Source organism: Rattus rattus, chromosome 3, assembly GCF_011064425.1.
Source record: "Rattus rattus isolate New Zealand chromosome 3, Rrattus_CSIRO_v1, whole genome shotgun sequence".
NCBI lineage: Eukaryota > Metazoa > Chordata > Mammalia > Rodentia > Muridae > Rattus > Rattus rattus.
This window is the reverse complement of record NC_046156.1, coordinates 90,312,765-90,329,156: the sequence shown is the minus strand read 5'-3', so window position 1 is coordinate 90,329,156 and position 16,392 is coordinate 90,312,765. Positions and strand designations below refer to the sequence as shown.

Genomic DNA, 16,392 nt, shown 5'->3' with positions numbered 1-16,392 from the left:
TTTTTAAAAACAAAGTTTAATCATACTTATTAATAACAAGACTTTATATAAAAATGCAGAGTATAAATTCAACTTCCATTATTTCAGTTAACTTCCAATTATCCTTTCCAAATTAAAACAAAATACCAAACAGGGCAAATTGTAAATTTAAATCCAAGACTTCTATTAAGTTACAAATGGAGTAAATCACGAAATAAAAATGCTTAACATTAAGAATCTACCTATCACATAAGAGAAAAAGCAGAAGTGTGTGCATTCTGAATGTCCTATTTTACCAGCATGATGTATGGGATCCTTTTATGTACAAACTCTGCCACGGGATCACTGTCTGTTATGTCTCACTGAACTTCGTAATCCTATGTGCAACATGTGCAAGGTGGAGAAGAGGGTCCACACTTAGCATACAGGACTGACACACTGATTCCTTAAGGGAGTTGATGATACGGCTACAGACTTCACACAGAGAAATGTATTTGGTAGCACAGAGAGAGCTAAACATTTTGAGAGTTAAAAACAAAGACAGTCAGTCATAGGAAACATTCAAGACAGAAGAAAACTGCATAATCACTCTCACAACAAACTTTTGATTACTAATTAAAATTAAAAATTTGAGGCTGGCACCCCTATTTCACCATTCCTTTTTTGTTTTTTAAGTTAGAAATTGACCAAATTGTCCAAATGATGGTGACTTTCTCCCCATCTACTCTGGCACCGCCACCTAGTGGCAGATCCACAGCAGCCATGTAGAAGGTTTGGCCCAGCTCTGGGAACTTGATGGTGGTGCATCAAACTATTTTACTAGGTAAACGCACTAGTACACAAAGTTTCCAGGCAATACTGATTAAAATAAAAGAAACAACAAAACAGCCTACCTCATATGTGTTACCAAAATGTACTTTGCTTTGACTCATTTCCCTACTCATTCCTCATTACCTGGGAATGGCACTCAGATAACGAGGTTATCACAGGAAAAGAACTGACCACTTGGAGATAAATGATTCTCAAGGCAGACAGTAAGGAGGAGCCTCACTATACAAGTGCACTCCTCCTGAGTTCCCCAAGTTCTCAGCACAGACCACAGAACATCTACCAGCACAGAACAGCTCTACTCCTCGTAAGCACATCATTACAGTTAGAAATAGTCATATGTTACTCTTAAGTTTATAAGCAGAAACTAGATATTAGTAATACTTCCCTTTGAGGTGCCATTTATAGAAAGTTCCTGGGTGTGGTAAACAGCAAGTAACTCGGAATATGTAATCAGTGATCATAGTACAGCAATTTCCAAACTGGGAAGTCATAGCACACAAAGACAGAACCGTACAAAATCGAAGGGGGAAGAACATGGGGGAATGACCACACACGAGGCTACTCTTAGCTAGACCCCTAAAAATCTAATGCGATCAACATTTCACAATTGAAAGGAGCCTTGAGCAAAAGGGGCTGAATTTATTAAAATCCTCATGGAAAAATGCTGACAACCATTTTAAACCACTGTAAATTCCTCGGAGAGTTCACAGAATTCCATGGCTAAGTTCACAAAATTTCTTTTGGTCTCCCATGTGTCAATAATCAGGATAGAAATACTCTCTCACTTAATATTCTGCCCATGGTGCTGAGAGCCTGGTCACAAAAACAATGATCCCAGTGACTTCACACATCAAACCAACATGGCAGGGTCAAGCTGACCTCCCTGGCCACCCAGGGTCAAAGCCATACAGCTGAACAGTGTGTGCTTTAGCCTCACAGGCCAACACTCATAGGTCTGGGTACTATTTTTAGGTCACTACCTTGGCTGCCTTTCTTTTAAAAAAAAAAAAAAAAAAAAAAAAATTCCGCCAGTTTCCCTCCCTCAAACTGGAGAGGCTATGTTTTTGAGTTATTATAAATTACAAATTTGGAGCCTTGTTAAAAAAAAAAAAAATGAGCTTCTGTTTAATCCCTTAGGAAGAGGATTCACTCTAAGATTTACAGTTCAAAAAGTTGTAATATTGTGCTTGGAACACAGAGAACCAGTTATTAACTTCTTCCTCCTATTATAAATAATAACAGCTCAGTCCAGGTTACCATGACCTCTGACAGATGTAGGAAACAAGTTATTTTCTCCTCGTGATTAGAGCACATTGCAAGACTTCTTGCCTTTTAATAAATGCCCTGGTACTCTGAGTTTCCCTTTCAATTCATTTAATTTCAACAATCTGTCAAAAAGAGCCAATAAACAAACACTGAATTACATTCTACTGCATTTTTAAACCCTCAAACTCCAGACTATAAAAACATGTTATGTGTCTCCCAACCTGGCCACCCTGATGCTTTCCCATATACCACAGGCCACCCCTAGATACAAAGGCAGGGGGCCAAGCTACACAGTCTATTTGGAGCCAGTAGACAAGAGAGCGATGAGTCCAGATGAAGCACTTATGGACAGAATGTAGTTCCTGCAAGAATTTAAAGTTAAGGAAAAAGTGAGACCCCCCTAAGTTAGTTTTTCAACAATAAAAGAGCTTTTCCTTACTGACACAGATATGTAGATATAGTTGGACTGTCTGTAAACACAATTTACAACACGGGAGGCTATAAAACATGAAAAATATCCACAAGCAATGTGCTTCGATACTGAAAAGACGCTTGAGACAAACTTAGAACAAATAACAACAAAGAACACATCCTAGCTCCATCTAACCCTCATAAGAAGAACCGCTCAAAGAACACGCAGACAAACTGTAAAGGGGAGATCCTCAGCCAACCAGAGTGCCGCTACAGTCGGCCTATATACAAGGCAAGGAGGTTCTCAAAGTTCCTGGCTCTTTACAGACTGAGCAAACCATGTTGGGGGCACTCTGGCAAGGTCCACCAGCATTCCCAGAAGCGTGAAGTGGAAGGTATCTGACGTCTTATTACACCATACGCTCTGATTGTTAAAAAGACTGGCTGTATTTTTCTGGCTAACACCTTTGATTAAAAAAAATTACTTTAATAAAAACCAAATGACTCCTGGCCAAAGTTCAATTTAAAAACATCCTGAACACTATGAAGATACTATAAATTGTGCATTTATGACTATCCTGGCTATCACCTAACCCCAAAGCCAGCATAATGAGCATAACAGAACTAGAAAAGACAGCACATTTATTCTGACTTTGGCTCCTTGGAGACAGGAAGGCGGACCAAGTCAGGCAGTGTAATACTACTTTATAACCCATTATTTGCCATAAAACTACAATTTGTAGATTTAAAAAATACTAAGTCAAGCCAGAAACTCTTAACCTCTAAGTCCACAGACATGTACCTACAGTTAGTGTTTGTAACTGACTGGGAAGGTTTTTATCCCACCAGCACAACCAGACAGCTTGAAAACAAAACTAACTACTGATTGTAGGATAACTTCTGAAACCTTTCTCAAGGATACACTGTGGGGTTGAAGTTCTTCAGTATAAAGAAGGAGGCAACAATAACCAGAACCAGGAACAGAGTGTTGTTATAGAAGATGGAGAATGTTGTAGCTTCATAATCGGCAACTTCATTCTTCTTCCACAGGATTCTAGAGATACAAGTCAAATAAGTTTATAAATGTGACCAGAACCTTGACATACCAGATAGTTCTCGTTCATTAAAAAACAAGTTTTCCTTTGTGTTCAAGGGTGAAAATGCACTTGCAGTATTCAATTAAGAACAAATTATCTCCTTTTTTTCCCACAGAATTCTGTTTTTCTTGTTGATGCTAAATAACAGTTACTGGGTGTGTTACCATCCGTTTCCCCGAACAGCCAAGGCTCTGGCAGAAGGGACTGATAGTAATTACAGCTAACATGATTTTGTAGGCTAAAATAAGCATCTTTAAAAGCCCCAAAAAGGGAGTATCCAACCTGAGGCCTGTAGACCAGCCATACCTCGCAGGACTGCTAGAAATGTAGCCTAACACATTTATAGATGATGTCATATCATGCACTCATTAAAAGGTTGATACCCTTAGTTAGACCTGCACTTAAAACTAGGTCTCAATGGCTGGCTTCTTCCAGGCTTCTCTGGCTTCAGCATGGCTTAAGTCTTCAGTTTCACACCCTAAGAGATAATGCCAAGAACACAGCCAGTCACAACCTCACCAGGTCTATCTTTAGCTGTCTTTACTGAATTTGAACAAAGAATCTATATCATCTTTAGAAAGATGTTTTTAATTTCTATAAAATTTTTACTTTTAAATGTTTTAAAGGCTCCCATATTTATCTGCCTTTTATTCAAGAGGCCAAGAAAATGTTTCAGAACGCTCGTGATTTAGACAGATTTTATTCCATTTGGCTAATTAACTTTGCAAAATCATTTTTTAAAGACTTAGATTATACCCCATTGGTAGGGAATAAAATCAAATAAACTGATTAAATGCCTAAAGAAATTAACTGATTAGCTTTTCTTTAATGCAACAGAAAAAAAAAATGTTGAGAATCCACCATACAGAATACGGTAGCTACATTTCCAGAAGCATTTGTATGTATGTACAAATTATTATGCTTGATAAAAGTTAAAAGTTTGCTTCACTATGAAGTCATCATCAAAAAGATTACAAGTCACAACTCTAAATGCTTTGTCCTCCCAGGAAGATATTCTACTCTGAAATCAGATGATACAGAGCCCACCCATGCACCATCACAGAGACTAATAATTGACATTTCTACTTAGCACATGCTCTAATCCAAACTCAAGAAGCTTGGCTATAGGAGCTAAAATAAGGATATTATCACCCAATCTTCACTATGAAAAAAATCTTGATTTTATAACCACCACCTACTTAATAAATTTATTCTTCTTTGATAAACAGGAAGAATGTTAAGAGTATAGTGAACAACATTCTGATTTCAAAGAAGAGTAAATGTAAACTGGAGGGAAGACTTTTACCACTCTTACACTGCTCCAAGAAAATCAGGCACAGTAAGCTGCACAGATCCACTGCACCTTAATACTAAAAAATACTCAGAATCAACACGGCTATTTTTAACTCTGGCATAAGACCCAGTGAGCTATGGCATGCTTTTATTCTGCTGATTAAATCATCCCTGTGACATCTGAGCAGGTCTCCCTAACTCTCTCTGTGCCATGACCTGAAACAGAATCACCTCCAAAACAACTAAGAGGAAAAGTCTGACCATCCGATCCACGATGATACCCCAGCTCCCATGTTACAAGGGCAACATAAGCCAGGACCATGCAAATGTCTTTGAAGCATTTCTAGTTTACCACATACTGGTTATTTTAAAATAATTTAAAAATTCCAGATATATTCATTACCAGAGCTTCTACCAAAGCTTTACTAGTAGAAAATTTAGCTTGGGAGACTATTTCCCAAGTAATCATTCTTCAGGGACAGCCAACTATCACAGAAGAAAAGGGAAGACCAAACAGAAATTGCTACAAGCAGATAATACTGTCAAAAGAGCTTCAGGAAATCAAGAAGAACAGTCACACTTCAGAGTTTGAATTGGAGTTCGAATCTCTAACTCTCCATTGCTTATTTCCATCCCTGCATGGCGAGATACAAACATGCCAAAACAATTCTAAATGGGGCTTGAAGAGAACAACAAACTGTTCACCTTAGCTTACATCAAATCTCTCGGAAGCAACTTATAAATCTTAACGAGTCTCTGATCTGTTATCCAGATTAATCAGGAGTCTAAACCTGGGTAAAACTGTTTTTGAGAGAAATACTAACAGCACTCATTTCTATTGTCAACAAGAGGAATTTTATAATCTGCACTTTATACATCGACCTGACTACTCTGAAAAAGCTAAGTTAACAAATAGTAAAGATGTCTCTCTCCCAGCTCCCCCTTGGACTCACTCACTGGTAATGACCACCTGAACACCACAGAGAAAAATTTCGAGACATGTCCCAGGATCAAAAACCAATGCACACAGCACACTGGGTAAGCCTGCAGTGGACACACAGGACACACAGGACCCATTTGCCACTTCCAATATGACCATCTCCAAAGCCTTGACTGCTGTATCAAGTACTCTGAAATTTAAGTAACTATGATATGTACCCCAACTTAACACTTAAAGGTGGTTTTAGGGTTAGATTCTCCAACTTTTATTCCTACTTGAAATTATGCAACAAAACCACTTGCAGCCACACCCATGACTGTTCCCTACAACAGGCCTTCCTTGCCATGACTTTAATACCACATCCTTATTTTCATCAAGTATTCAAAGATAATCCCTTTGTTAATGTTTAGTTCTTTTCCAAACCACTATAGAAGCATTGTTCATTAGGTTACTTGGTGTTCCTTAACTTTGGATCCACTTGATAAAGTTCTTCCAAGGGTCAGTGCCAGGAAGCCTTCTTCTCTGCAGGGCTTGCATGTTGCTTTCCATCAGAGCAAAAACACCACGACCTCACGCACGAGCTTCCTGAGCACTTGGACTCACAAGTAAGTACAGTGCTCAATGCTAGAGGTAATCCCACAGTCCTCCCTTAAACTACTTTTAAATACTTCTAGTCTTATAAAAACTCTATTACTTCACAAGGCCCACACAAATTCTTCCTGGAGGAAATGCAGTGAAAGTACTCTCCCACAAAACACTGTGCTGAAGCTTAAGATCCTATCTATTAACACCTGGTAACTATTTTTTGTTTGGTTTTTTTGTTTGTTTTCTGAGACCGAGTTTCTGTTTCCCTAGGTATCTTGGAATGTACTGTGTGCACATGGGTGGCCTCCCAACTCATAGATTTGTTTGCCTCTGGGATTGAAGTCTTGCAAGACCAATACCTGGCCCAATCTGGTAACTCTTGCACACTGATTTACTTGATCAATTCGGGGCTTAGGCAGTTCATAACCATGAAATGTTTAGGAAATTGGCAAAGAGCAGATTGTGTTTGTGTGTGTTGTGGGGCAGGGGAGGTGGTTAACAAACATACCACCACAGAGTTAGGCAACAAAGGACAAATCCAGTTCCTTCTTTCCCTCAGACAGTGCATTCAGTATTCACATATTCCCAGACACCCCTGGGGAATCTCAATATCAAAACTACTAAAAACATTAACATAATACTCTGTATCCCTACAAACTTGGGTTAAATGACATACAACCTCTGTTGCTTCCTCAAATTCTAGTAGAACAGTTACTGGCCTAAGCTTCCAAGTCAGTCAATCTGTATTACAAAGGATCTGTGTATCAACAGCCAAGTTACCAAGCCTTCTCATACTTGTCTTCCTTAGGTGTAAAATGGAGATCACAACAGCACCTACTATCTCACTCTCTGTCATTGTGTGATTATAATTACATCATTTGCCCCTGTCCATGAATACCTCTGTGCTCCCTTTCAAATTCACCTTTAACAGGTGGTAGTGATGCATATGTCTTGTGCATTTCTAATTATATAAACACAACCTGTTCACCTTGTACGTTACTGTATGTATGTTTTCAGTCCCCACTATTTAGTATTGGATAACCAATTGGTGTGAGCTTCTCTGGTGAAGACAAACTATCTTTCCTGCTCTCAGCATTCCTTGGTTGCCTATAGTTCTTTGTCAGGGCTGGGGCCTCATGAGTGTTCCCCTTCTACATTAGATTGCCTATTGGTGTCTTCCTTGTTCTGGTCACCCACACCAATGAAATTTCAAGGGTGTAGTTTCTCTGGCATTTTTAGTAGACTAGAATTTCACAGCAAACTTCCTGTCCCCTTGGATCTTAGATTCTCTCTCCCCTCCAGTAATGATTCCTGAGCTGTAGATGCAGGAGTTATGTGGTATATACTTTACATGTAGTTACTCTCTGGAATAAATCAACCAGATATAGCTAAAAAAAAAAAAAAAAAAAGCCAACCTAGTGGTAACAAAAATTCAAAAGAGTCAGCCATCACTCTCACCATTGCTACTATTTACACAATTCCAACATCTTTAATGGGAATTTAAAAACTGATTTCCTCCCATTGTTTATGACTACCACTTTAAATAAGGAGTCAAGTGGGGGTAGAGAGACAGATTAAGAACCCAGTACCCATGTAGAAGCAGGCATGGCCCCACCTGTAATCCCTGTATTGCACTCCTGTAATTCCAGCTCTGAGAAAACAGATGATGAGAGGTTGCAGGCCACCAACCAGGTAGCTCCAAGTACAGCAAGACCCTCAGAGGAACACAGTGGAAAGTGATACAAGAACTAATACTTGAACCTGAAATGTCTTCTGATACCTGACATGTCTTCTGGCCTCTAATGTGTACACTTATATGTGCGTGTACACACAGATACACACAGACAGACAGACAGAACAGACACACACACACACACACACACACACACACACACACACACACACACACACACACACACCTCAAACCTTTCATCTTTCTCCTTCCGGGACATCTTTCTATTATCAGCTTCAGAAAGTTTGCGGGTCACTTCTTTGGAAACAGCATCCTCCCTCTTCTGTGCTACTCTGAAAGACAACACAGAAAGTTTCCACATGCTTTAGAGATGAAAATCAGGCTCAAAAAAACACTCTGTACTCATTTTATAGTGTCAACCAAATAATACTTTATTTTCAAGAAAGTCAACTATACAAAAAGTTCCAAGTTTATTACGCTATACAAACCTAAGAGAAGTTCAAGAAATTCTCAAGATGTGGTTTCTTAGTTATGGGATTTGATTTCTGCTTAAAAGGGAGCTTTTTCCTTTTAAGCTGAAGTGTTTAATATGGGTACAAGAGTCAAATACTATTAGCACAATTCAATTAGGAATCACTAACTTAACTCCATTTTATTTTCCTGAAGTTCACAAGTTGATGTTTTATGAATGATCCAATTTCAATCCCAAGTAAACTGCAGAATAGACTTGATTTAATACATGATGAAAAATAACAAACTATCTTAAAACTGTTTTTAACTCCATTCCAAAGGACAATTTCATTTAAAAGAAATAGTAAACGCATGGTCAGAGGCTGACCATAACATTTTTAGTTAAATTAGCCATTGGTTAGAGTTAACACTAAGACAGAAATGGTTTGAATGAGAACTCAAGAACTCAGATCAGGGGTTGGGGATTTAGCTCAGTGGTAGAGCGCTTGCCTAGGGAAGCGAAGGCCCTGGGTTCGGTCCCCAGCTCCGAAAAAAAAAAAAAAAAAAAAAAAAAAAAAAAAAAGAACTCAGATCAGAATCTGTAGACCTTAGAGTAGGAGAAGTATGTGAAAAGCATACTCATCAGCTGGTCATGATAGTAAATGCCTATAATCCCAGCATTTGGGAAGTGGAAGAACAAGATCAGGAGTTCAAGGCCAGCCCCAGCCAGCTATATGATACCTTGTCTTAGAAAAAGTATACAGATCAAAACAACAAAAAACCCTACAAATGAATTTTATCACAGGGGTTATTAGTAAAAGAGGTAAATTTAAATAATAAAATGTAAAAAGCCCATAGACTAAGACACTTATATTCAACAAAGCATATTTTCACAAGTAAGAGCTAACCTATAGAAGAGAAAGAAACAACAACATGCAAACTTATAGAGAGTACCTACCAGCCCCACAGTAAGAGCATTCAATAGGACATTCCAACAGGAGAAAACATAGAACAGAAGGAAGCCTGGTCACTGTGTTTAAGTGACTCACACTACGAGACTGTATTTAGTTCTAGTCAGTACACCCGGGGAAAACTGGGGAAAGTAGGATGGACTCCAAGAAAACACCCAAGATCATTCATTTGTGGCAGTAGGTTTCTGTCTTGATTCAACCACAAGAGCCTCTAGAATCTAGAGTCTAGATGCAAGGTAAGCAGAGACAGTAGCTGAGCTGCAGGGGGATCATAAAGAACAGTCATACAACTGGAAGAGCTTGAAGGGGCTTGAGACCCCATATGTACAACAATGCCAAGCAACCAGAGCTTCCAGGGACTAAGCCACTACCTAAAGACTATACATGGACTGACCCTGGACTCTGACCTCGTAGGTAGCAATGAATATCCTAGTAAGAGCACCAGTGGAAGGGGAAGCCCTGGGTCCTGCTAAGACTGAACCCCCCAGTGAACTAGACTGTCGGGGGAGGGCGGCAATGGGGGGAGGGTGGGGAGGGGAACACCCATAAGGAAGGGGGGGAGGGAAGGGGATGTTTGCCCGGAAACCGGGAAAGGGAAAAACACTCGAAAAGTAAAAAAAAAATACTCAAATTAAAAAAAAAAAAAAAAAAAAGAACAGTCATACAAGGTTCTATTCTGATGGATTCTCTATCCATAGACATCCATGTCCCATAAGAACATAGTCCAGAACAGCAGAGGACCAAATGAGCTCAATCTTGAAAGAGCAAGTGGTAGCTTTGCGCAGTGGCAGTATCGTAGCCAATGAGGTTTATCCGAGGCGCGATTATTGCTAATTGAAAGAGCAAGTGGTAAAGAGCCTGCCAGGCAGAAAGATGACAAAGACGACCTACTGAGTCTGCTGGTCTAGCAGAACTTCAATGAAGCCCAAGCCTTTGCATGCCTAGAATGACAGCAAGAAAGCAGCTCAGGCCATTCCTGGCTTATCTCTTAAATAAAACCCTGCTGACTGAAATTATAATACACTACTAATTACTTGTCAATTACAAGAGCCTACCAGAAAGACAACCAAACAAAGAATGAGCAAAGTTAGGTAGAAGTCTCTGCAAAGGTTTTCTAGGTTTTGAAATAACAGACATATAAGAATAGAAAGCAAGAGGTCCTGATGAAAGTAGGCACAAGATACACTCAAGGACAGCAAGAAGACTTAGGCTAGACTCGAAGAAGGAAGCAGATGATTTTGATTCTAAGATCCTGAAAGGATTGTTGGTGTTACTGTATGAGAAAAAAGAAGGCCATGATTTGTTAAGATAGCTAACAAAATAAAAATGACAGATAAAGAGGAATATATCACTTCCCAGACTTTTGGTTAAGATATGTGATCTTTAAAGATGATGGTGATGATGATGTTGATATTTTGCCTGCATCTGTGCCCCACCACATGCTGGGTACCCAAGACCAGAAAATGTAAACTAGAGTTACAGACAGTTATGAGCTACCAAGTGGGTACTGGGAATTGAAACTGAATCCTATAAAGAGCAGCCAGTAAGCTTAACCAATGAGTCACCACTCCAGTCTCTCATGTGTATGTGTGATTTTTATCCCATAAAATATAAACAATGCAAAGAAAAGTATCATCAAAGAGCTTTATATAAGGTATGCCAGAGTACACCCTACATTTTTGTTTCAAGAAACCAGCTGGAGACTGCTACATTAGTCTGAACACTAATTTCTAATCAAATGTAGATACTGTGAGAAATAATTTAAAAAGTATACTTTTTTTTTTTCTTTTTTTTTCAGAGCTGGGGACCGAACCCAGGGCCTTGGGCTTCCTAGGCAAGCGCTCTACCACTGAGCTAAATCCCCAACCATAATTTAAAAAGTAAATAGACATAGTTAAGCTCAGAATTCCTACTGCCTTTAAAAGCTGGAGAGAAGACTCAATAGTTAGGAGTACACATTGCTCTTGCAGAAGAGCTGAGTTCAGGTGGCTCAGAACTCTGTGCAATTCCAGCTCCAAGGGCTCTAACACTCTTCGGCTCCTCAGGCCAGGGAGACACCAACCACACACACAATCACCTAGACACACTTCAAAAGTAAGAAGTAAATCATTAAAAAAAAAAAAAAAAAGCTTCAAAGAAGAAACAAACCTAAAAGGCCCTACTGAATAAACAAGAGAATAGCCTGCTCCATCCACCCTCCTGTTCCACCCTTAGGAAAGCACAGATACAAGTGCTTAAAATATAAAAATTCACTGAGGTAAAACTTGAGTTTTCTTCTCCAAAAGCTATTAAAATAATTTGTCTTACTATATATGATCTTGAAAGTCAAGAAATATGGTTGTCTTCTACATGAACAGACTTCCAAGATTAAAAAAATTGTAAATGGCATTGAAAATGTCCCAGAATTTTCAATTATTTTGCTTCCATAGTAAATAGGCAGTCTAGAGCAATTTCTAGAAAGAAATCCATTGGGTTTCAGAAGCATTCATTTATTTAATAGATTTGCTTTTCTGATCAAACCATCAATTAAAAACTAGGATTAAATATTCCACCCTCAACACCTATTTCCACTGACGTGTCAGTCACATGGCTCAAAAGGTTATCAACTCTCCAGGCATTGCTCTCTTCACAAAATATACACACACTTCAAACCAATGCTTATAAATAAATATAAACCACCTCTAAGAAGCCACCCTCCCATAAATATGCAGGTTGGGGTTGGGGTTAGGGTACTTACTTGTGCTTGAGAACAAATTTTACATTCTTGTATGCAAAGGCTACCAAGTAAGTGCTTACTAACGTCATCACGCTGTACAGAACAGCAGACTGGATAAGATCCATATGCCATATTCTCCAGTACAACCCTGAGGTAAGACAAAAGGAAGGGACACAACACATTACGACCCCTTTACACATGCCTGCCAGAGTTAACTCCAGCTAAACCAGGTAAATGAGAGTCAGTAAATCCTACCCAGTATCTGAGGAACTTCACTAGAGGTGAGAGAGCCAATACACTGGGTTAGTCCCAGAGTTCAGGGCTTTCCCGGTTCAGAAAGTTAGGTTGTGGGGACATTGCTAGTCTAGAAATTTCTTCATCTTCTGCCTTGAGAACAAACTGAGAGGGGAAGAGATCACAAATAAGAATAAAGATTTCATTCATGGAATGCTAGTAAGTTAAAATGCAGGCCATTTTAAGTCAAATACTGTCTGTCCCAAATCACTGGTTAACTTGCTGACGTGGCTGCTCTGAAATCAAAACAACGCATGGTCGGGCCAGTGAACCAGGGGGCTCCACACCACATTCACTGCACGCTGAGCTTTTAACACGGCCACAATAACAAAATACGTTTGGACGTGATTGGCCAGCAACATTGTGGCAGCGTGGGTCAGGAGATGGGAAACTCGGAAAACCTGAGCTTGGAAACAGTCTTGGCCTTCAGGTTGACGGTTTCTCATTCAAAGTCTCGAGTTGCTCTCTGGGAGTTACTGAAATCCTAAACAAGGCTGATCGAGGACATCTAGCACAGCCTAACTTGTCATTCTGCACGTCAAAAGGATGCTCAGGGATGAGGGGAGTCACGCTGCTAATTCAGTGAAGGTTACTGGTGGGTCTCCCACCGGGCTCACTAAAGACCTCGTAGTGTCAAAGTGTTGTGAGGGGAAGGACAGTGTACCAGTGAGCGAATCCCGGCCAGGACCCGCGCCCGGCTCAGAAGTCCGCGGCAAGTGAGTTCCCGAGGACGCCCCCGACCCCCGACACTAGGCCTCCCCGCCGCCTCTGGCCTCCCCCACCGCGCCCGCCACGTCCCCGCCGCCTGCCCGAGGCTCACAGATGGGAATGGCAGACACGATGAACGCGTTCCCGAAGAACAGCGCGGACGATTTGGCCGACAGGTTGCGGCTGAAATCCTGAAGGAGCAGGTCCTCCTCGGACTGCTGCTTGGAGCCGCCTTTGGGAGCCATTGCCGAGCAAAAGACTTGAGGATGGGAGCAGGGAGACAGGGAAGACTCAGAAGGCCGCGTGTACGTCCGCCCCAGCCGCGTATCGGCCCGCGACCCGTCAGCGCAACGCGGAGGCGGGTCTCCGCAGGGCACGCTACTTTAGGATTGGACAGCCTGCCGTCGCTTCACAAGCCTCAAAACAGGATTGGATAGGTAGACAAGACTTCCGCATCCTTCAGGGTACGTGGCTCTCAACGCCACAAGGAATGGAGGGATTTGTAGTTTAGTGTATATTTGTGGACCTCAGGTAACTAAAGCTGATTTCCAATTCACCTGCCTCAGTCTCCAGAGGCAGGCTTGGTTAACTGACATGAGCAACCGTGCAAGCAGTACTCTGTTTTAACTAACTAACTTTATTGGTACTTCATTTCACATGTGCACTTTTTATTTCTTTTTAAGTTTATTACACTGATTGAATGATTGTTTCATTGATTGATGATTAATTGATTGATTAGTTGGTTGGAAGGCCGTGCCACAAAGTTGTCAGAACACAGCTTGAGGAAGTTAGTTCTCTACTTTTACTTTCTGGGTCCCAGAGATTGAACCAAATTGTCAGGTTTGTGTCTTTACCCTCTGAGCCATCTGCATGGCCTAAAGTTTGGTTTTTTATTATTACATCATCATCATCATCATCATCATCATCATCATCATCATCAAATGGTGAACCTGAAGGTGACAGATAGGCCCTAGTCTCTTGGGCATGGGCTCTAATCACCCAAGAAACAGACATAAGGAAGTCACTAAAACCATGATGATCTTCAAATGGTGATAACATTCAATACTTGCCTCATGCCTTTACAAATTTCTACCATTTTGTTTCTTTCTATTTCAGCTTGAACCTTTTTAAAGTAGCATGGCTTCCACCAGTATTCTAAATGACACACTGAAGACCTCTGGCAGGACTCCTCTGAAGCCAGAAAGGCAATATTAACACAGATGCCATTTTAACTGACTAGCTGGTTGCATTTTTCTTTCAAAAGACATACACAACCACATCCCTTCCCAGCAAGTGTTTTTCTTCACTACAATGCTGTAAACATTACACTGCACAGGGCAAAACTTCCTCAACCTCCAGCTTCCTCTTAGCAGTCTGTAGATAGCACTTTCCCTTTGCTTTATCTAAATGGCATTGATCTACAGAGCAAGGATCCTCACTGTGCTTTTTATCTTCAGTCTTTTTTTCAATTGGTTCTCCACACAGATTCTGCAATACGTTTTCCCGAAATATAAGTCCATCTATTCTCAACAGCAAGTGTCCTCAATTTCATCACCAAAGAAATAAGTAAATAAATAAGAACCATCTAGCGAATTTTCAAGCAAACTGCAAGTGCTCACCAGAATCTCTGGGTTCACTCCTGCTGCTGCTGCTGCTGGGTTTTTCTCTGCGTGAATGGGAATGATAGAAAACAAAACTTTTCTCCATTCTTTGCTCCCTAGATTTTCCTGCTTTAGCAAACCACACCCATTTTATTCCTTTGCATTGGTTAAAAAGCTAGGTTTCACAAGCACTTGTTTTGTCCCTTTCTCCATCTCTAACCAACTCATGAACAGAAATTTAGGAGCCTGTCTTTGTAACTGTGCTTCCTTCTGGCTATAAAGCAAAGATATAAAAAGAACATAAAAGTTAAAAATCAGAAAATTAAAAGATCTGCTTCATTTTTGGGGGGGTATATTTTTTCTCTCTTTTTACCTCACAGGTCCATTGGTTATACACTTTGGCTTCTGGTTTAGTGTTTTATGGGAGTCCTGAATGTGTGAACATGTGTGTCTTTGTGTCTATATCTGTTTCTTGTGCCTTTTCTTGGGCTCTTTTCCTTGTTGGTTTTGTCCTATCCTGATGTGTTAGTTTTTGTTTTACCTTATTTTATTTTATTATTATCCCTTAGAAGTTTGCTTGTTTTCTAATAAGAGGCAGAAAGGGAGTGGATCCAGATGAGGGGGAGGTGGGAGGGACTGAGAGAAATACAGGGAAGAAAAATCATAATCAGGATATATTATGTAAGAAAAATCATGTTCAATAAGAGAAAAATATAGGGGAGTTATTGTAGCTTGCCTTTGGCTATTTTGTGAATTCTTTTTCTTCTCCACCCTTTTTCTTCTACCCTTACAATCCTCTATCATTAGATAAGAGAGGGGAAAAAGTATAGAGAGGAAAGGAAGAGCTCCCTGAATAAAGGCAAGGGTCAGAAAGGGGTCAATAGGGGTTATTGTTAGACTACTTCCTGCTGATTAGGGGTGTTGAGGCAAGTTTGATCTTTGGTGTCAGGAGATCTAATTTCTTTTTGTTGTTTCTTCTTTGCACACAACTACGTAACAAACCGTGACCATCAACGATCCAGCAACAACTAACCAACAACCAACCATGCCTCTTGGGGTGCTGGCATTTATATAATTCTAAATGTCCCCCATGATTCCAAGTGTCACGCAACACGGAAACCATCTGCAGCTGACAAAATCACATCCCTGCTAGAGCACGAGGCAAACGATGACCAGCTGCTGTGGACAGTCTGAAACAGCCCCACATTCCACACTTGGGATTAAAATGAAACCATGTCCCTATAATATTTCTGTGGTTTTTTTTTTCTAAAGAAACCAACACTCCAAAATTGTCACTACATTTTATTATTTTTAGAGAAATGTGATAGGCATTTGATGTTGCCAGTAGAGAAAGCTTTGGATGGTAAAAATAAAGGTGACAGGTGCCATGTACTTGCCCATGAGTGCTGGAGTGGTGCTTTCTGGTACCTGAATTATCAGTTGTTTGTTTGTTTTGTTTTGTTTTTTTAAATCGTCCTGATCTAGAGACAGGGCATATGTTTGTGGTACGATGGGCCAACAGAACAAGCGATATGCCAGTAGGAGACACCAACAGAC

At 40.2% G+C, this 16,392-nt stretch overlaps 1 protein-coding gene and 1 pseudogene across 1 annotated transcript; one reads left to right on the top strand and one right to left on the bottom strand.

The window, feature by feature from the left end:
- Ssr3 (signal sequence receptor subunit 3) lies at positions 1 to 13,576 on the bottom strand. Its single transcript, XM_032898290.1, has 5 exons — positions 13,347 to 13,576; positions 12,254 to 12,380; positions 8,329 to 8,427; positions 3,410 to 3,541; positions 1 to 2,438 (listed from the first exon to the last, which is right to left on the bottom strand). The coding sequence occupies exons 1-5, from the start codon at positions 13,477 to 13,479 to the stop codon at positions 2,372 to 2,374; spliced, it is 558 nt and encodes a 185-aa protein (XP_032754181.1). The 5' UTR covers positions 13,480 to 13,576; the 3' UTR covers positions 1 to 2,371.
- LOC116897374 lies at positions 10,290 to 10,453 on the top strand (annotated as a pseudogene).
- Positions 13,577 to 16,392: the final 2,816 nt, after the last annotated feature.